Genomic DNA, 21,281 nt, shown 5'->3' on the forward strand with positions numbered 1-21,281 from the left:
CCATCACGCTCTAGCGACTCCAATGCACGCTGACACAATCGCCAGGTGTACGGTGTTTCCTCCAACACATTGGTGCGCCTGGCTTCCTTCACCTCTCCCGAGTCCATACGGGAGTTGCAGCGATGGGACAAGACTGACTACCAATTGGATACCACGAAATTGGGGAGAAAAAAAGAGAGGGGGAAAAAAATATATAAAAAGTATTGAGTGCTGATCACTGTTTAAAAAAAATGTTGGACTGAGGACTATGGTGAGCTGAAGGAAAACATCTACCCAATGCGCAAGGCTCTGGCATGCAGAGAAGGAACAATACCAATGATACACAGTGTTGAATTCAATGTCAAATCTAAAGCATTGAAAAACACTGAAATGTAATCATTTACAAATTTATGCAGCACCACCAGCATCATGGAAACCTGAAAAAGAGTAAGTCTCCATCCGGAATTATGTATTTGTTACTGAGTATGTTAAATTCTTTGTCTGGTATGTAGTGGAAGACAATGTATGGCAAGAGTGTAACTTACTGGATCAGTATGTTCTGCCTTTCCTAGGTTATTTCTCTTACTACACTGCAGATACCATCCTGTCCCTCCCTCCAACAATAAGAGTTGTCATTAGCTCGGAGCGGGCCAGCTCTGACAAAATGAGGTCATGCTCAGATGGAGATAAATGCTTTAAAAATGGGAGAGAGAGAGCAGGAGAAAAGAGAGAAGGACAATCTAATGGGGTCATAGAGGAGGAAAAAGATAGGCAGACTGAAGAGGACTGGGAAAAGGAAGAATGCAGAGAATTCTGGTCCGTGTATCCCAGTACCCAGCAACGGCAAGGAAATTCCTGTATAATTTCTAAAATATTTGACTTCATTTTACAGCATTATCATCACAGTTATTTATCTGGTATTTAAAATGAAATTACTTAACAATTGGTACCATATTGTAATTAGCAACTTGGAAATGAACAGAATCGGTAAATTCTTGATAACAATTGGTACATCCTTGTGTTCTTTGCCAAATAACATCAATGTTTATCTTTTTTTAATGTACTTTGTAAGTAAATACCTGTAATCAGCAAGTTAAATGTAGTGTCAATCAAAATTGCTTTCTCGAATGATAATTCATTCATATGGACTTCTTAAGCCATCTGTCCTAATTTTGGCATTGCAGGTTTGAATAGTGACATGGCATCCCAGGTCCTTGCCATCCCAGGTCCTTGCCTGCTCCCTCTGCACATTCCCTCATATTATGGCAAAACTCCACCAGCACATCAGGATTAGGCATGGAGGTGAGGACAGGAAGCTTCTACGCTCTAAAGAATCTGGGACTGAAATCACCTTTCCTCAAGCAGCACAAAACTCCCCCAGCACTAGGCAGCAAAGGAAGAACTGGAAGCGTCTCAACTCTAAAGAACCTGGGAATGATAATTCCCGTCCCACACGCAGCACAAAACTACTTCACCAGCACATCAGCACTAGGCACCAAGGGGATGAACGGAAGTGTCAACACTCTGAAGAATCTAGGACGGAAAACTTTCCCTCAAGCACAAAAATGATCCCCTATAGACCCGATAACATGACTCTAAGTTGCCCTCATTGTGGGAATGTTTACCAAAACCTCAACTCCCTGGAAAAACATAAGAATTCACACATTTCCATTCTGTTGTAACCAGTGTGAGAGAAGATTCGACCAGATTAGATCTCAAAATACATCAGCGAGCTCACACAGTGGAAAGACCATTCAAATCTCTCACTGTGATGTGTGCATATTCACTCAAAATGCATGTACACACACACACACACACACACACACACACAGTGGAGAGTCCCTACTCTTGCACCATTTGTGGTAAGACATCTGTCAAATCTAGCTAGACACATGCGGCTGCATTCAGGGGAGAAAAACAAGTTGTGTAGCATCTGTGGTAAGGCATTCCTTAGCTCAGGAGAACTAATGCTGCATACATGATCACACACACAGGAGAATGTCCCTAAACCTGTGAACGTTGTGGAAGGGGTTTCAAAGCAGCTGCCATGTTCAGATTCATGTACAACGATTTCACACAGGGGAGTGTCCATACCCCTGCACCCTGTGCACAAAACATTGTCATTCTCAGGGAACATAAAAGACATGTTAATTCACACTGGTGAGAAACCTCACCAGTGGTCCAAGTGTGGGAAGAGATTTTCTTTAAAGGAAACGCTGAAAACGCATCTTAAAAGGCATGGATTTTAAGACATTCCAGGCAGATCATATTAGTTATGCATAAAGTCTGGTAGACAGTTTTGCTTCTTTCCCCCCCAGGTCCGGCGTTATGGGCCGGCTTTAGGGGCCTGGCCCGGTCTACCGTAACCTTTCCCGTACAAATAAAATACAGAAATATTAATAATTTATTTTACCGAGACGCGCACCGACAGAAAGACTCAATCTATGTTCAGGCAGCCGAGCTTGCGAAACGGTGCCCCTCTGTCTCAGTACGTGTAGACCATGTATCTGGTGCTGTCTGCACCAAAGGAGTATTGCATGTCATACTATTTCTGGCCAGACAGCATCAGATACATGGGCTACATATAGAGGGGCACTGTTTTGCTCACTTGGATGCTTGCTCCAGTGATTTAGTTTCAGCAGAGAGGAAAATGCGAAGTGAGAGGGCTCACTCGCCAAAATCTGTCCAGAATAAGAGCCAATTTATGCTTGATCCGAAAATGTGGTCAGCGGCGCCGTATGGATGGTGTGACACAATTGGGGAGCCTTCTGAGGCACGCAGAGACCAAATGGCCCTCTACTGCACCCTGTGCGCCTTTAAAAGTTTGTAACAATGCACAGAGCTCCCTATAGGTCCGCATTGACATGATTGGTTGACAGTAGGTGAGGGCGGGAGGTCCTGTATAAACACCAACTCACTTCCTTGACAACTTCATTCACAACATCCTTCGCAAGAAGTATGATGCCCTGACGTGCAGACTCGGATTGCCCATGCAGCGCCTTTTAGCCCAATGCGTTTCTATGGGCATAATATGCAGACTTAATCTTATCGACTGCCTTCCAGCTTTTGGGAAGAAGACTCCCATTGTTATGGTGAAGACATGAGAATCTCGTCATTATATACGGATCTCTGGTTTTATCCTCTTGTGAATTGGAAAGGAAGGTTGGCACTAATAAAGGCGCAGCATGGTCAATCCGACATCTGCATTGGCCATGCAGCGGCCTCTGCAGAAGTCAGTGCATTCATACTTTAGGTGCTTTACGGGGCAGTGCAGAGCTGTTGAGCAGAGCCGTTTTGAAAGGAGTTTGTGTTTATACAGGACCTCCCGTCCCCACCTACCTTCACCCAATCATGTCAATATGGAGACCTTCGCATTGTTACAACATTTGAGAGGCGCACAGGGATGCGGTAGGGAGCTCAAGTTGGCCTCTGCAGGTCTCCAGAGGCTCCGCAACTGCATCACACCCTCCATAAGGAGCCTCCAACCACATTTTCAGATCAAGCAAAAATTGGCTTTTAGGATGCTAATTAAATTTGTTGTGCCAAAATGATATTACTCCTGTCTAAATTAAATCATTCAAAATACTTCACTAGTGAGCATGACTTAGCCATAGAGGATCATTATAGCTGTGGATTGTTTCAAATCACAAGTGTGTAGGCCTATGCCTACACTTTATGAAATAGATTGCAGTCAGAGTGCAGTATAACTGCGGTACACTGCAATTAGAGTGCAGTTCAACTGCAGTACACTGCAGTTATTCTGCAATTACAGCGTCCAAAACAACTGTCGACAGCAGTTACTGTACTTTTACTGCAGTTTCAAAACTGCAATCTTTTTTTGTAAGGGTGAGAATGTTTATTGTACAAACCGGGAGCCAGGGGGCACAAGTGTATTACCGGCTGACCACATCAAGCCCAGATGATAGTGGAGATCCTTAGCACCAACCAGCGGCTGCCCAGGCTAGGTAGAGTACCCGGTGGTAGCCGACTAGTGACAGTGTCTAAGGTTCAGGGAAGGGTCCTGTGCAGAGGCCGGCTAGTCATGACTGTTTTAACAGTCTGATGGCCTGGAGATTGATAAACGTCTGTCTCTTTGTCACAGCTTTGATGCACCTATAGTGTCTCCACCTTCTAGCTGGCTGAGGTCCCTGATAATCTTATTGGCCTACCTGTGACACTGGGTGCTATAGATGTCCTGGAGAGCAGGTGTGCCCCCGATGATGCGTTGGGCTGACCGCACCACCTTCTGGAGAGCCCTGCAGTTGCGGGCGATGGTGATGCAGTCTGAGAGAATGCTCTCTGGTGCATCTGTAGAAGTTTGAGGGTCTTAGGGGAAAATACTAATTTCTTCAGCCTCCTGTGGTTGAAGAGGCGCTGTTGCACCTTCACCACACTGTTGGTGTGGAGGGACCATTTCAGGTCCTCAGCGAAGTGCACACCGAGGATCTTGAAGCTTTTGACCCTCTCCGCTGCGGCCCCTTCAATGTGGATGGGGGTGTGCTCGCTCTGCGGTCTCCTGTAGTCCACGATCAGGTCCTGGCACCACTCGGCCAGTGTTCTCACCTTCTCCCTGTAGGCTGTCTCTGTTGGTAATCAGGCCTACCATTGTTGTTGTCAGCAAACCTGATTGAGTTGTAGACGTGCGTGGGCTAAGCAAACACCCCTGTGGGGCCCCCACAGAAATGTACTTTCAGACACACATGGTGGTGTTGTTGCCTACCTTCACCACCTGCGGTCGGCCCATCAGCAAGTCTAAGACCCAGTTGCACAGGGAGGGGTTCAGACCCAAGGCCCTGAGCGTACTGATGAGCTTGGAGGGCACTATGGTGTTGAAGGCTGAGCTGTAGTCAATGAACCAGGTGGGATAGGGCAGAATGCAGTGCAATGGCGATTGTTTTGTCTGTGGATCTGTTGGGGCGGTGTGCAAATTGTAGTGGGTCTAGGCTGTCGGCTAAGGTGGAGGTGATATGATTCTTAACGAGCCTCTCAAAGCACTTCATGATGACAGAAATGAGTGGTACAGGGAGATGGTAACTAACCTAAATGACTTTCACTTTCTTGGGTATGGGAACAAGGGTGAACACCTTTTAAGCAAGTAGGGACAACATATCGGGATAGGGAGAGATTGAATATGTCTGTAAACACTCCAGCCAGCTGGTCTGCACATGCTCAGAGGACGTATTTAGAATTGTCAAGACTTCAGCTTCCCAATTCCGTTCTCTCTACTGCACGGTAATTGGTACCGATGCGCCAAGTCTGTAACCAACAGGGCCCTGAACAGTTTCTACCCCCAAGCCATAAGACTGCTAAGTAGTTATCCAAATACATGACCAAAAGTATGTGGACACCTGCTTGTTGAACATCTCATTCCAAAATCATGGGTATTAATATGGAGTTGGTCACACAGATCTTGACAAACCATTTCTGTATGGGCCTCGCTTTGTGCACAGGGGCATTGCCATGCTGAAACAGGAAAGGGCCTTCCCCAAACTATTGCCACAAAGTTGGAAGCACAGAATCGTCTAGAATGTCATTGTGTGCTGTAACGTTAAGATTTCCCTTCACTGGAACTAAGGGGCCTAGCCCGAACCATGAAAAACATCCCCAGACCATTATACCTCCACCACCAAAGTTTACAGTTGGCACGATGCATTGGGGCAGGTAGCGTTCTCCTGGCATCCACCAAACCCAGATTTGTCCGTTGGACTGCCAGATGGTGAAGCGTGATTTACCACTCCAGAGAATGCGTTTTCACTGCTCCATAGTCCAGTGGCGGTGAGTTTTACACCACTCCAGCCGACGCTTGACATTGCGCATGGTGATCTTAGGCGTGTGTGTGGCTGCTCGGCCATGGAAACCCATTTCATGAAGTTCCCAAACAACAGTTATTGTGCTGATGTTGCTTCCAGAGGCAGTTTGGAACTCAGTAGTGAGTTTGGCAACCAAGGACAGACAATTTTTACGTGCTACAGCACTCTGCGGGCCCATTCTGTGAGTTTGTGTGGCCTACCACTTCCCAACTGAGCAGTTATTGCTCCTAGAAGTTTCCACTTCACAATAACAGCACTTACAGTTGACCGGGGCAGCTCTAGCAGGGCAAAAATTGACCAACTGATTTGTTGGAAAGGTGGCATCCTATGACGGTGTCACGTTGAAAAGCACTGAACTCGAGTAAGGTAATTCTACTGCCAATGTTTGTCCATGGAGATTGCATGGCTGTGCGCTTGATTTTATACACCTGTCAGCAATGGGTGTGGCTGAAATACCAGAATCCAATAATTTAAAGGGGTGTCCACATACGTTTGTGTGTGTGTGTGTGTGTGTGTATGTATATATATATATAGTGTAGCTACCCATACTATCTGCATTGACCCTTTTTGCGCTGACTCTTCACATACAGTGCTGGTACGGTTTATCATCTATCCTATTGCTTAGTCACTTTATCCCCATCTATATGTACATATAGTGCTGGTACGGTTTATCATCTATCCTGTTGCCTAGTCACTTTATCCCTATCTATATGTACATATAGTGCTGGTACGGTTTATCATCTATCCTATTGCTTAGTCACTTTATCCCCATCTATATGTACATATAGTGCTGGTACGGTTTATCATCTATCCTGTTGCCTAGTCACTTTATCCCTATCTATATGTACATATAGTGCTGGTACGGTTTATCATCTATCCTATTGCTTAGTCACTTTATCCCCATCTATATGTACATATAGTGCTGGTACGGTTTATCATCTATCCTGTTGCCTAGTCACTTTATCCCTATCTATATGTACATATAGTGCTGGTACGGTTTATCATCTATCCTATTGCTTAGTCACTTTATCCCCATCTATATGTACATATAGTGCTGGTACGGTTTATCATCTATCCTGTTGCCTAGTCACTTTATCCCTATCTATATGTACATATAGTGCTGGTACGGTTTATCATCTATCCTATTGCTTAGTCACTTTATCCCTATCTATATGTACATATAGTGCTGGTACGGTTTATCATCTATCCTGTTGCCTAGTCACTTTATCCCAGTGCCTACAGAAAGTATTCACACCCCTTGACTTTTTCACATTTTGCTGTGTTACAGCCTGAATTTGAAATTGATTAAATTGAGATTGTGTCACTGGCTTACACACAATACCCGATACTGTCAAAGTGGAATTATGTTTAGACATTTTTACAAGTGAATAAAAAAATGTATTCAACCACTTTATGGCAATCCTAAATAAGTTAAGAGTAAAAATGTGCTTAAGTTGCATGCTCACTGTGTGCAATTAGTTAAACATGATTTTTGAATAACTGCCTCTGTACCCCACACATACAGATAATTGTAAGGTCCCTCAGTCGAGCAGTGAATTTCAAACAGATTCAACCACAAAGACCAGGGAGGTTTTCCAATGCCTCACAAAGAAGGGCACATATTGGTAGATGGGTAAAATAATACATTTTAAAAAAGCAGACATTGAATATCCGTTTGAGCATGGTGAAGTTATTAATTACACTTAGGATGGTGTATCAATACACCCAGTCACTACAAAGATACAGGCATCCTTCCTAACTCAGTTGCTGGAGAGGATGGAAACCGCTCAGGGATTTCACCATGAGGCCAATGGTGACTTTCAAACAGTTACAGAGTTCAATGGCTGTGATAGAAAACTGAGGATGGATCAAAAGCATTGTAGTTACTCTACAATACTAACCTAAATGACCGAGTGAAAATAAGGAAGCCTGTACAGAATACAAAATATTACAATAAGTCACTAAAGTAAAACTACAAAAAATATGGCAAATAAATCAACTTTATGTCCTGAATACAAAGTGTTGTTTGGGGCAAATCCAACACATCACTGAGTAACACTTCATCTTATCAAGCATGGTGGTGGTACATCATGTTATGGTTTTGCTTGTCATCTGCAAGGACAGGGTCGTTTTTTGGGGGGGTGAAAAGAAACTGAATAGAGCTAAGCACATGCAAAGTCCTTGAGGAAAACCTGGTTCAGTCTACTTTCCAACAGACACTGGGAGACAAATTCACCTTTCAGCAGGATAACAACCGAAAACACAAGGCCAAATATACACTGGAGTTGCTTACCTTGTCGCATCATACGGACCAGATTTCTGTATTTTGAAAGTTACATACCTTAACTTGATTTCTGACATTCAAAACATTGTAGGACTATATCAATGGACTAATGAAACAAATACCAAAATATCATTTTGGGGGGCAGAGGCATTGAGTTTGAAGGTAGGCCTTGAAATACATCCACAGGTACACATCCAATTGACTCAAATTATGTCAATTAGCCTATCAGAAGCTTCTAAAGCCATGACATCATTTTCTGGAATTTTCCAAGCTGATTAAAGGCACAGTCAACTTAGTGTATGTTATCTTCTGACCCACTGGTGATACAATTCACTGTAAGTGAAATAATCTGTCTGTAAACAATTGTTGGAAAAATGACTTGTGTCATCCACTAAGTAGATGTCCTAACAGACTTGCCAAAACTATAGTTTGTTAACAAGAAATGTGTGGAGTGGTTGAAAAACGAGTTTTAATGACTACAACCTAAGTGTATGTAAACTTCCGACTTCAACTGTAAGCCTACTATATAGTAGTCATTTATTCAAGGGAATAAAATAGTGCAATATTAACTTGGTTATAGTGTTAGACTATTCTGATCGTGATGCTTTGCTTTGGACAAAAAAAACAGGTCAGTTTTTACCTGCACAGAGACGATATTGAATGGAACTAAATGTTTCTAGAAAAAGATCATGATTACTTAAGATTCTTAATTTTACTTTAATATAAAATCACTAGTGAAGAAAACATCTGCAGAAACATACTTTACACACACACACACACACACACACACACACACACACACACCAAAGTCTGCGTTTAGGCTGCATGTACACATTCTGCCCAATTCTGATGTTTTCTTCCCCCCACAAATTGGTCTTTTGACCCATCAGATCAGCTCTGAAAAAGGGCTAATATGAAAAGATCTGATGTGATTGGTGAAAAGACCAATTAGTGAAATAAAGATCAGAATTGGGCCACCTGTCTAAATGCAGCCATAGTGTGTAAGGTGGATCATTTAAAGTTTAGACACAGTCAAACATTGACCAAGGAAAGGGTTGTTTTCTTGAAATTATTGATACAACAAGATTGGGAAACCATTCTTAACATTACAGTCCTTGCATGGAATCAAAGTGCTCTCTATCTGGCATTTCTACAATAATTACTATACAGTTCATACATCACATGTATAATTAGTTAAGTCCAAGGGTATGGGACACACCCTACAAGCAAACAGTACAAAGAAAAAATGTAATCTGAGGACATGCTCCACTAGACCACAGGTGCCTAAATCCTAAAAGGCATGATGGGTTAACCATAGGCACTGTGACACTAAATCATGGCTTGTTCTATTCCTGGAGAGTAGGTAGGTAGTGTTTGGGAGATTCCCATCTCACTGTCAAACTGCTATAACTCAACCCATCACTCATCATAATGCAGTGAAGACAGGAACTTATCCACATCCAAGTCATCAGGGAAGGAATCCATTAGTTTCTGCTGTTTCTGATGGGAAATAGAGACAGTCATTTTAATGTGCTTTCTCACTATACAAGCAAAAAGAAAACGGAATTTACATTTAATTCACGGTCATTATGTCAAATATCTATGATTGGGTTGATGCGATTACATTCCATTTTTAACCTTAGGAAAGATTAGGATACACAGCTTGAATAGAAAATTCTGTATGTTTTGCACACCTTTGCTTTCTTCTTACTACCAGATGAACCTGAGAGATCTTTCTTTGCTGGCGGGCTGACAAGGGGCTCGGGCTGCTTGCGCTTCTTGCTCTTGGCGGCTACAGTGGCCACTGTTCCAGCCCCCTCCTGGCGCAGGCTGTCTTTCAGTGGGGTGCCTGTCCTGGCGATGGCAGCTCGGGATAGGATCATCAGTGTGTGGGCCGCCATGTTGATGCTGTTTTCACTCCCTGCCTCACTGGCTGGGCTGCAGGAGGGAAGGTCCGGGGTGGCAGGAGGGACCAGGGGCCTGGGGGTGCCCTCTCCATCCCTGCCTAGCCTCTGACGTGCAGGGGTCCTGGGGCAGTCTAGAGTTTCCTGGAGACGGCCAGGGGTCAGAGGAAGAGGCAGGTCCGGACAGCCCATGCCTGGCCTCTTAGAATGGGTGGAGGGAGGGTTTAGACCCTGGATGTCGTGGAGCATTTCGGCCGCCTGCTTGGTCAGCGGGCTGGTCTTGGAGGGGGTTTTGCTGGAGCTAGCCTGGGGGACAGGGGTTTGTGAGCCCACTGGGGCCTGGCTGAACTCTCTTGGTGCTGGTGTGGGCTGCTGCTCTCGCCTGCCTCCCTCCAGCTCATTCTCCTTATTGGCAGTGACATGAGGGAGGTCCTGAGAAGATGTAATTTTCTCAGTCTGTCCCTCCCACTCCTTGGCAGGAGATTTCTCAGTAGACTCTTGTCTACTTGGGTCCTCCTTTTCTTTCCTGCTCCCTGATCTCAGTCTGTGATCAGAGGAAGAAGACCTGGAGCTCTGGGAATCCTTAGGTTCTGTTCCACCATCATCCTTCTGGTCTGCTGATTGTGATCTCTTTCTGGACTCTGACTGTGAGGCATCAGTCTTACTGCTACCAGCACTCTGAAATCTACTGGTACTTGCAGTTTGACCTCTAGCATTTTGATCTGCATCCCTCTTTGAAGGGGTCTTTTTCACAGCTTCTTTCTGATTTTGGTGAGTGAAGGATTTCTCGGTCTCTGTTCCGGTCCATGATGTTTGAGTGTTGTCCGTGCATCTTACAGTCTCTATTCTCCTTTTCGGCCTGCTGCTACCCAAGATAGCAGAATTTGCTGAGGCAGATTTAGTTCTCTTTTTCTCCAGCTGTTGGACAGAAGGTGATACAGGAGTAGCTGTTGCTGGAGCTTTGGAGGAGAAAGCAGTTTTTCTGGTCTGAGTGGAAGTTTTACTAGCAGACCCATCAAAGCAAAGCATCCTTCTATGGCTGGGGCTAGAGCCAACTGCTACCTTCTGCTGCCCTGTGCTTTCAGAGGATTGCCCCTGAACCTGCTTTGTAATCATATTCGATCCAGAAGCTCCCATTTTTTCTGAAATGCACACGCAAGCAACAACATTTGTGAACAAAATAACAGTAAACAGACAATGACATTATATATAACTGAACACTAATCCTTACCTGAGACTGTGGTGTCCTTGGGTGCCAGTTTAGGCTTGGTTTTCACTGCTGCTGGCTGCTTTGCTGAAACAGGGCTAGGCATGGCTATCAACTGTAACAGACAAATGATCACTAGATGTACATGTTACTGTAGCTAAGGTAGCCTATCAGTTAAAGAAAAGGGATTAAATGCAAATATGTAAAACTGTTTATTTTCATTTTTTTTATTTATACAATAAAAAGGAGTGCTTACCTGATTAGGAACTATTGAGAACTGTCCTGCATTATTCTGCCCAACAACAGATACAGGAACCACCATGTGTTGCATCATGGGCTGAACTGGTGAAGATATGATGAGTCTAGATCCTGGAAGGATATAACTGGTAAGACATTTCCCTCCAGCAAAACAGCATGGCAAATTAAGTGAGTGATGACTAAATGGGTAATTCCACAGTAAGGGAGTTGCGTTAAGACTTAAAGTATGCCAAACAAAAGCTATTGATTTCAACATTTAACAAACCATACAACTTTATGCACAAGTAATACTTTTAACAATTTACACAGAATAAAAAAAAATAACATTTACTAGAACTGGGCAGAAGCAAAGTTTGGTAACAGAATTTCTGGTAAAAAAAAAAGTATGTGTGTCCATGTTTTAAATATATGAAGATTTAACTATGACTGCAGAAAGAATGATGTGTCAACTATGTAATGACACATTGAATTTTTGAAATATATTTTGGTTATTGAACTACAGTAATTGAAGTGGATTTACCCCCGTTAACATAATTGCGGTAACGGAATTTCATCATGGATCCCTGATCTGTACTACACAGAAATGCATAATTATGAATATCATTCCCTTCATGGTGATGTATCCTAAATAGGTACAAAGGTGTAATGCCATATCCTCCTTTGCATATTTGGGTATTGTTCTCCACACTGGCTATTATTTTAATGAGCTCTGTCCCCAAACAAGAACAAATTTGGTTGGTCCGGTCCAAATCTTAACCAATAATAGACGTCTATGTTTCTCAAGTTTGGACATCAAAGCACAGCACAGTAGAGTACAGAACAGTACAATACTCTACTTTTCCTTATTGTGCTCTACTGTACTGTTCAAACTTGTGAACCAAACTGTGGTTTGTGACTACTATGATTTCTCATTGTAGCTGTTGGGTTCTGAGAATATGAAATATACTTATTCATGTCACTGAGGGAGAGAGGGTAATGTATAACGTTTACATTATATCAGGTATCCTATTGAAATATTGCGTGCTTAGGGTTAGAGGGTCTACACCAGAAGTTAATGGTTATCTGTGGGAGGAAGGTTTATAGTGTGTGAAATTAAGCTTGGACTGTACTGAATGCAGGGAAAGCGATCATGTGGCAGGCATTGATAAGGGGAGAGAGCCATGGATTAGTGACGAAGGGGTGGGGTCGAGGTCAGGTCACGCTAAGGGAGAAAGAAAAGTTTATGGCCCGTATCACTTAGTGTCCTGCCTAGCAGTAAAGATACAATGTTTGTTCAGATGTGTAGGAGACTCAGCCTGGGAGGAAGGGTTAAATATCAATGCTTGTGTGAAAATGTTTGTCTAATGCAGCTGTATTGATCCTCTGGGAAAAATAAACTTGGTTAAGCTTTCATAGTGTCCGTAGAGTTTCTCTGAAAATTAGAACCTGACATAACGGAATTTCTGCTTTTGAATTGGTTAACGATTTCTCAGAAAGTCAAGTTTTAATCACTTAATTCATGAACACAATTGATATCAGTAAAAGCACTATAACTAATTGATAGGTCTACATCCATGATCCTCCCTCTTCATGAGGAAGATGAACTAGAAAAGATCTTAGACGTGGGTTTTTGGTAATGAAATTCCAAGGCACTAGGCCATGTTTCTTAAATTTACAGAAAGCAGAACAATTTCTCCAAAACTACATACAAGTGTTGATATAAGTTGGCAGGGGTCATTTCTTTAACATTGTGTTTTGATGTATTTCTAATACTTATTCTGGTAGATGTTTGCTAAGACTCCTTTTACATCTGTTTGACCAGAAATCAAAGCATTTGCTTATTCCTAATTTTTAGGATGGAAAATGGTCAGAAAACTGACACCCAATTTGACATGCTCCTATGAACTTCATATGTTGGTGCTCATTCGTCCTTTTACATGGAAATTACCTATAGCTTTATGAAGTGCAAAATATTAAATCGGCAATATTTAACTTTCTGGGTGACCCAACCAAATTCACATAGAAATGTGTGTTATAGATCTGTCAATCTGATTGAATGCAAGTCAAAGAAGCGGTAGATCAGTTTTATGTGCACTATTTCTATGCTTCCCGTTCTTAAGTTTAGTTTGAGTCTTACTTTCGGTTTTGTACACAAGCTTCCAACAGCTGAAAATACAATATATTTAGTTATGGAAAATGTACTTCACAGCAGTTTAGATGGTACAATGATTCTCTACACTTTACTTGCTTGTTTTGTCACAAACTGAAATTAGGCGAACTATTAGAATTTTTACATAGTGCATCTTTAAGTATTTAAACTGTCTTACCAGGGGAATAGCGGGGTGGAGTGGCCAGAGCATATGAGGTTGGGGGTACAGTCGGTACCTGTGGGGCGCCACTGGGTAACGTCACCTTGTTGGATTGGTGGTTTGTGGCTGTTGTGTCTGACACTAAGATGTAGCTGTTGGTGGATGTAGCTGAATCAAAGGGCAGCTGAATGTAGTAGCCTGGTTGTGTCAACGCAGTTGACGTCCCTGCCAATGCTGCCACCTCCCCTGCTTTCTCACTAAGAGGATTAGTCTCTGCTGGCTGGAGGACTTCTGTCCTCTGTAAACTGGTCACCGCCTGCACCGTCTCCTCCTGAGCCATGGGGGCGCCACTGAGGGCCGGGGCCTTAGCAGGTGACTTGGTGGGGGAGGAGAGGAAGATGGTGGGGATCCTGTCCCCAGTGATGCTGGACACAGCCTGGTTCAGGGCTGAGTCACAAGAGGGCTCCCCTTGCTCATCACTGATGATAATCTTCAAGGCTACAATCTTACTGGGGTCAACTTCCTTGCCTGTGGGGTTGGGATTTGGGATGAAGGTTGGGGCAGCAAAAGTGGTGGATGTTTTAACTGTTGATGGGACAGCCATAGAGGGTATGGTCTGTGGTAGAGGTTGGGATATTTCTACGCTGCTGGGAGGGGTCATATTCCTGTGAGACAGATTAGAGGCCTGTATGGGAGCCTTGTTTGACTGATCCAGCACTGGCATGGAATTGGACAGGGCAGGTGAAGAGTTAAGAAGTGATGCTTGGTTATCCATTACTTGTCCATCATCAACCTCCGCGGGGTTCTCATTGCCCAATATGTTTTTGACAGCAGAGACCATACTGGTTTCAGATGAAGCTGCATTGCATGCTGACACCGGATTATTTGTTCCACTCTCCTGTCTGACTGGCTCAAAGAGATCTGGGATAGCTATACTGTGAAGGGGAGGAGTATCCAGAGGTTCATCTATATCCACGCCTGATCCATCCTGATCAAAGATGGAGCCGGAGTCAACAGTATCAGAGTCCTTGGCGGCAGAAAAGGCAGCAACAGTAAGTTTATTGATATGTGCTGACGGCTGAGTTGAGCTAGCTCCCCTTCTCGACCCTCTGGTACTGGGTCCAGGAGTTGTTGCGCTAGCTCCCCTTCTCGACCCTCTGGTACTGGGTCCAGGAGTTGTTGCGCTAGCTCCCCTTCTTGACCCTCTGGTACTGGGTCCAGGAGTTGCATTTGAAGTGCTTGAAACAGGAGGTGCAGATTTCCTTGTTTTCTTACTCTTGGGCTCTTGACTAGACTTTGTCTTTGTTGCTCTTGTTGTTGTTTCTTGTCCTTGTGTCGAATTTTCAGGCCCAGTACCTGAGAAATGAGAGAAAAATCCCATTGTCAGAAAGAGATTTCTGATGAAGTAGCAATATTGTTTAGTATATGATTCCATCAGATCATGAGGACTTTGTCCATACCTGAATCTCCAGTCCCAGGAGAGCCATCAATACATCTAGTCTCAGTCTCACCATTCTCTGTGGTGGTATTGCTCACGTTCCCAGCTCCTTGTTCAGTATCCTCACTGGTTTTGCTTTTGCCTTAAGACAAAGAATGAAGAGATTTAGTGGAAGAATGTGATTTTATACAATCTTAGTCAAACATTAAATCAACAGGCCCACTTCATGCATTGTCAGGAGCAACAAAATCCTGCACATGATCTAGATTAAATAAATCAGCAAAGTTGAAAATGTTTACCGTAATCAAAGAGGTCAAAGAGAGCCTGGAAGGCTGGGTCGGACTCTGTCTGCTCCAAGATGTCTTGTATAACATCATTAGACATATGGATTTCCCCCTGCACAGAGTAAATGTCAGGAGAAAGCACATATCCACACTATGCACTAAAGACTGACAATGTTCCCTGAGGTCAAGTAGATAAATTAGGAATAGCAAGTCTGTCAGAACATGACATTACTTGCAGGCCCAGAATTTCATCTATGGACTGGTCAGGCTCCATGGTGCTGCATGATGCCTTTAAAGCCTGTGGACTGCCATCACTACAAGTAGAGAGAAAGAAACACATGTACAGGTAATAAATATCTACTCAACAGCCAAATGTAATAAGTAATTAAGTCAGTACTGTTCAAATGTTACAAAAGAAGATGTACTTTTATTATTACCTTGCTAAAATTTTGTTGATGTTTTCAGCAAGCTTCTCTTGTAAGGACTTGTCATTTAGAATCCTCTCTCTTGCATTTTGTATCACCATTTGCTGCAAGGATAAACAATTCAATGATTCAACAGGTTAAGAGTTTTTAAATGCAACATATTTATAGAAAAACAGAGTATTAACTTAGTTTTGTACTCACAGGGAAATTCTCTGTGACTGTCTCTTCACTCTGGGGCTCAGCTGTCAGGCTACTGGCCGCCATGTTGGTTCTTCCAGTCCCACCAGATCCACTGAAGCCCCCACCTCTCCTCCTGGGGGAGTCACTGGGAAGATTACTCATCATAACTCAATCTACTAGGGATGGGCATCTTTCACTTTCAAGATGATTCAATACGCATCTAGATACATGGGCTTCAAAACATTACAGGAACAATTAGTTTTAGTCAGAAACGGTGCAATTCGGTTTGATTAGAGAACGAATCGATGCGATTAGATACACATTTCTTGCATAAACACATTCAAATTCTGCTGCTGATGGGAGCTCATGAGCTGGGTCTCTCTGAGCTGACTTCAGTGTGTGTGGTGTGTAAATTATGCATGTCTATGGTATATGTACTATGTAGGAACCTGAGCTGAACCATAAAGGCTTTTACCCTCCCACTACCAGATTGGGTGGGGGCAATGTAGCCTGTTTATGTCATCGTCACCCACTAATAATGTAATGTGTCAATATTTATCATTTACAAATTATCTATGACATAGCCAATGAATATATAGCAACAACTTTGGATTTCACCCCCCATCACAAAATCAAATGGTTTTGAATGATCTTTCGCGGAAGCCATGTACTCCGTCTCGCAAAAGTGATTGCTGTCCTCATTATGAAATGATCAACTTTACTCTGTATATCGGGTGACAGGTAGCCTAGCGGTTATAGCGTTGGGCCAGTAACCAAAAGGTTGCTGGTTTGAATACCTGAGCAGACAGGTATTTGTGGTCAACAAGGCAGTTGACCACAATTTGCTTCAGGGTCACTGTACTACTTTTTTTTAATGACAATATACACTGATTGTTTGAAGCAAAACTACTCAAACTATTGCTGATGGTAAACCTGAACAGTTGGTAGAGCATGGTGTTTGCAACGCCAGGGTTGTGGGTTCGATTCCCACGGGGGGCCAGCACAGAATTTTTTTAATAAAATGTATGCGTTCACTACTGTAAGTTGCTCTGGATAAGAGTGTCTGCTAAATGACTAAAATGTAAATGTAAAAATCTATTGTAAACCCCATTCAGCAGATATAGCCAGATGAGAGTTGTGTCTCTGGTAGCTTACTTTTATTCCGGTAAAAAAAGCATTTAACAGTGCATAGATAACAATAACCTAGCAAATTACATAGGTTGTCACTCAACCAATAAAGCCTAATATCACACAAGCCATTGTAGTATTTGAATGCTGAAGGTGCTGCGCAGATGTGCACGAAGCTGGGCACAGTGCGCAGTTTGACTAGGCTACTGATATTGCCTGGGGTTGTTCGGCATTCAAAATGGCTTGTAGATCAATGACTGACAACAGTCATAGTGCCTTCACAAAATAGTCATACCCCTTGACTTATTCCACATTTTGTTGTGTTACAGCCTGAATTCAAAACAGAAACATTTAATGTAATCCATCAGTCATCTACCCACAATATTCCATAATGACAAAGTGAAAATGTTTTTAGGCATGTTTTCTAATTTATTGAAAATGAAATACAGAATCATCTCATTTACATAAGTATTCACATCCCTTTGCTATGACACTCCAAATTGAGCTCAGAGGTGCATCCAATTTCCTTTGATCATCCTCGATGTCACTACAATTTGATTGGAGTCCACTTGTGGACAATTCAATTAATTGGGCATGATTTAGAAAGAAAGACCTGTCTAAGGTCCCACAGTTGACAGTCCATGTCAGAGCAGAAACTACACCATGAAGTCCAAGGAACTGTCAGTAGATCTCCGAGATAGAATTGTGATGAGGAATATATCTGAGGAAGGGTATAAAACCATTTCAAGAATGTTGAAAGTTTAAGAGCACAGTGGTCTCCATCATTGGGAAATGGATAAAATATGGAACTACGCAGACTCTACCTCAGATTGGGGGCGAAGATTTACGTTCAGGACAATGACCCCAAGCCTACAGCCAAAGCAACGCTGGAATGGCTTCAGAACAAGAATGTGAAAGTCCTTGAGTTGCCCTGCCAAAGCCCAGACTTGAATCCCATTGAAAACCTGTGGAAAGACTTGAAGATTGCCATTCACCACCATGCCCCATCTAATTTAAGAGCTTGAGAAAATCTGCAGGAAAGCATGGGAGAAAATCCCCCAATCCAGATGTCCAAAGCTGATACAGACCTACCCAAGACAACTCAAAAATGTAATCGCCGCCAAAGGTGTTTCTACAAAGTATTGACTCAGGGGTGTGAATACTTATGTAAATGATTTTTAAAACATGTTTTAAAACATGTTTTCACTTTGTCATTATGGGGAATTGTGTGTTCATGGGTGAGACAAACAAATTATTTCCATTTTGAATTCAGGCTGTAACAACAAAAGGTGGAATAAGTCAAGGGGTTTGAATACTTTCTGAAGGCACTGTAACTGTGTTGAGAGTCATTGATCTACAAGGAGAGGATGCATTTGTTGTCAACAAAGATGAGGTATTTCCCAAAGCTAGAAACAATGTAATATGAGCAACAACAAAACATAATTGTGAACCGCCAATTCGTAATGTTTAAATCAACTTTGACCGATGCATGCTACATTTGGCTTATTTGGGGTCCACGGACCGATGCAGTTGTATCTTTAAACATTTTAATAATAGACCAATGCGTATAGTTGAATTGTTACATCACTAGAATCTACACACGGGTAAGAAGAACTTCTAAGACCTTACAAATGGATGACAATGACTATCTCACCATTTCCGACGCCCTGGGGATAATGGTCCTGGTGTTAACCGGTTGTCTGGAACCATTATTTGCAAAGGTGATTCTCCTGTAATAAAAAAACAAAAACAAGTGTTGATTATTCAATGAAGCTTTATTGACAACTTTTCCTACAAGTTGGTATTAATGTCCATAATTATTACAGTAATCGATGGTTAAAATGAGATGTGATAGACATACACCTACTGTAACAACCTTCCCCAGTACACTGCTGCTCATGGACGTGTTTGTGTTTACTTACGGTTCACATTGATGAGCAGACGTCCTCCATCTTGGATCTGGGGCGATGTGATGCAGATGGGGGAGGGTCTGGTCAGCTGGGAGCTGTAGCAGACTGGGGTTGAGTGTCCCAAGATGCTCTGAGGGGTGTCGAGGGGGCTGGCAATGCCCTGGGCCAACAGAGGGGCTGACGATGCCAGAAACCCAGAGCTGGGGGACTGCGTTGATGACAAGGCTTTCTGTCGCCCCCTCATGTTCACGATCCCATTACGTGTGCGGACTGCAGAGGAAATAGGTTTATGAATCAAGTCATACAGCAGGGTTCCCCAATAGTGGGTGAATTCATTCGGCCCACCGTGTTTTCTGAGCAGAAAATATATAATTGCTTGGACATAAAAGATTGTAAAGTCACCAGGAAATTTGTATTCCCACGCATAAATAAGGAGGAATATTGGATCGTATACCAATGTAATGAAGGTTGAAAATAATTCAGTTTTTCTCAAATACCTGGTTTAGGATTCTTACGGTCAATTTGCAGTGTACCAAACAATTAGCTATTTGTGTGATGTAACCTTTATAGTTATGCTGCCATATAGCCAGCAGTCTGCCTGATGTTTAGCCAATGTTTGCAATGACCATGAAAAAGAGCATTAAATCGCTATTGACTGCTGTTTTGTGAACAAGTGGCAGCGTCATGAGTGACTGAGCAGCAACTGAAAGGAGGTAGGCTAGTGGATCCTGCATGCGCAGAAATCTTTGTATTTTTTGCAACAGCAAGTCTGATACCACAGCCACTCCAAATTATTCTTTACTATGTTCCAAGTCCGCCCCTGCTCAAGAAATAAAAACCGGCCCACGGCTGAATGTAATTAGGGACCCCTGTCATACAGCCATGGAGTTCTGCGCTCTGCCTGACTGTTTGAGCCACACAACATTACAAAGAGACAATGAAATCCAATTTCAGAGGTCATACTAAGATCATAACCATTTAAATTTCAAGAATATTTAATTTCAAGAATATTTAATAAAGCACTTACGTCTTTGATTCTGGCTAACAGCTGGGGAGTTCTGCATAGACCTAAGGAAAGAAAGAAGTTGAATTGAAGACGTCAGTAAGTGCACGATGACTGAGTGACCTCATCAAACAGCAATCTGTTGGTGAGTTTTTCTTACTTTATTTGATTGAGTGTGAAATCAAGCTTTTTCCACAACGATGTCATCATGACGGGTATCTGGGTCTCTTCACTGGTCTCTAAGCAGAAATAGCAGGGGGGTGTGACAACCAATAATACAATACATACACGTGAAAGTCCTGTACTCATTTACTGAAAGTGGTAGAGGTCAGAGGTTACGCTTACCTTTAGCTTTGACAGCAACATATTCATTCAAAATGGTTGTCAGGTTTTTTCCAAAGAGGGACTGCAATGGGAGTACACATGAATTAGCTACCTAGCTAAGTAATCCACTAAAGAACTTACTGTAGCTAGATATTGTCATTACAATGACAAGAGTTTAACACAGCTATATGCAGTCTGAACTGACAACATACAAACACACAAGCAGGAATAGTTCCATCATCTGAGCTGTGTTCTGCGTACTCCTTCAAATTGGGGCTTTCGCGAATGAATGCCTGGCTTGTATTACACAGTCCCTCTTGTTGCAGGTATCCTGTAAAAACAGTGCACAAGAGAGTAGCTGAATTGGAGGCTTAGCTTGTCAAAATCATCTAGATTTTTGCTTACTACAGTGCAGCCCTCCTTGCAGGATCTTACAGATAGCAAGCTACTGCCATAGCTCGCCATCTTTCAGTTGTTAGGTTAGCTAGCAACACAAACAGGACCCAGTTCAGACTTACCTAAAACGAGACGCGCCATGTCAGACGGAAGCAACATGGCTGCAATGTCGAATAATTGCAACAATTACAAATTACATTCTCTGTCAAATCAAGTAAGAATACATTTAATCTCGAATAAAGCAAGTACATTTGTCAAAACATCCAGTGTGTTGTGTAAGGAACGTCCTACGAGTTGTGAAAAGGCGGGGAACTCGAGCACATGTAACCCGGAATATCCATAATATTTGACAGATGTGCATTATGGGAAATAGTGTTTAAATGGTGAGTGTCCACTTTCAGTTTTTAGCACATTTCAAGTTACTTCCACGAAGTTACAGATATAATCTGATGTCATTGGAGTT

The 21,281-nt window shown here is 42.7% G+C and overlaps 1 protein-coding gene and 1 long non-coding RNA gene across 7 annotated transcripts; one reads left to right on the top strand and one right to left on the bottom strand.

Moving 5' to 3' along the window:
- Window positions 1-201: 201 nt before the first annotated feature.
- LOC115204941 (uncharacterized) lies at window positions 202-984 on the top strand. The gene is made up of 2 exons (XR_003880534.1): window positions 202-426; window positions 552-984. It is a non-coding gene; the product is annotated as an uncharacterized LOC115204941 (long non-coding RNA).
- A 7,786-nt stretch (window positions 985-8,770) lies between these two features.
- On the bottom strand, window positions 8,771-21,179 carry npat (nuclear protein, ataxia-telangiectasia locus). Of its 6 annotated transcripts, XM_029773331.1 has the most exons (19): window positions 21,068-21,177; window positions 20,941-20,979; window positions 20,635-20,753; window positions 20,444-20,504; window positions 20,259-20,337; window positions 20,123-20,163; window positions 19,108-19,365; window positions 18,840-18,915; window positions 16,079-16,202; window positions 15,890-15,981; window positions 15,685-15,766; window positions 15,468-15,564; window positions 15,191-15,310; window positions 14,924-15,086; window positions 13,749-14,875; window positions 11,441-11,553; window positions 11,209-11,299; window positions 9,768-11,119; window positions 8,771-9,573 (listed from the first exon to the last, which is right to left on the bottom strand). In XM_029773331.1, the coding sequence occupies exons 2-19, from the start codon at window positions 20,975-20,977 to the stop codon at window positions 9,493-9,495; spliced, it is 4,113 nt and encodes a 1,370-aa protein (XP_029629191.1). In that variant the 5' UTR covers window positions 20,978-20,979; window positions 21,068-21,177; the 3' UTR covers window positions 8,771-9,492. The 6 variants fall into 6 exon arrangements, with proteins under 6 accessions (XP_029629191.1, XP_029629189.1, XP_029629188.1 ...); XM_029773329.1 differs by having other exon boundaries at window positions 8,771-9,567; window positions 13,749-15,086; window positions 21,068-21,179; XM_029773328.1 differs by having other exon boundaries at window positions 13,749-15,086.
- Window positions 21,180-21,281: the final 102 nt, after the last annotated feature.

The sequence above is a fragment of the Salmo trutta genome, chromosome 13, assembly GCF_901001165.1.
Source record: "Salmo trutta chromosome 13, fSalTru1.1, whole genome shotgun sequence".
Lineage (NCBI taxonomy): Eukaryota > Metazoa > Chordata > Actinopteri > Salmoniformes > Salmonidae > Salmo > Salmo trutta.

Coding starts and splice junctions, on each gene's coding strand:
- npat (XM_029773329.1), bottom strand. CDS start 21,179: ATGCACATCTGTCAAATATTATGGATATTCCGGGTTACATGTGCTCGA. Junction 20,754..20,940: donor CATGGCGCGTCTCGTTTTAG/GTAAGTCTGAAC, acceptor CTGTTTTTACAG/GATACCTGCAACAAGAGGGA. Junction 15,982..16,078: donor CAGTCACAGAGAATTTCCCT/GTGAGTACAAAA, acceptor TTATCCTTGCAG/CAAATGGTGATACAAAATGC.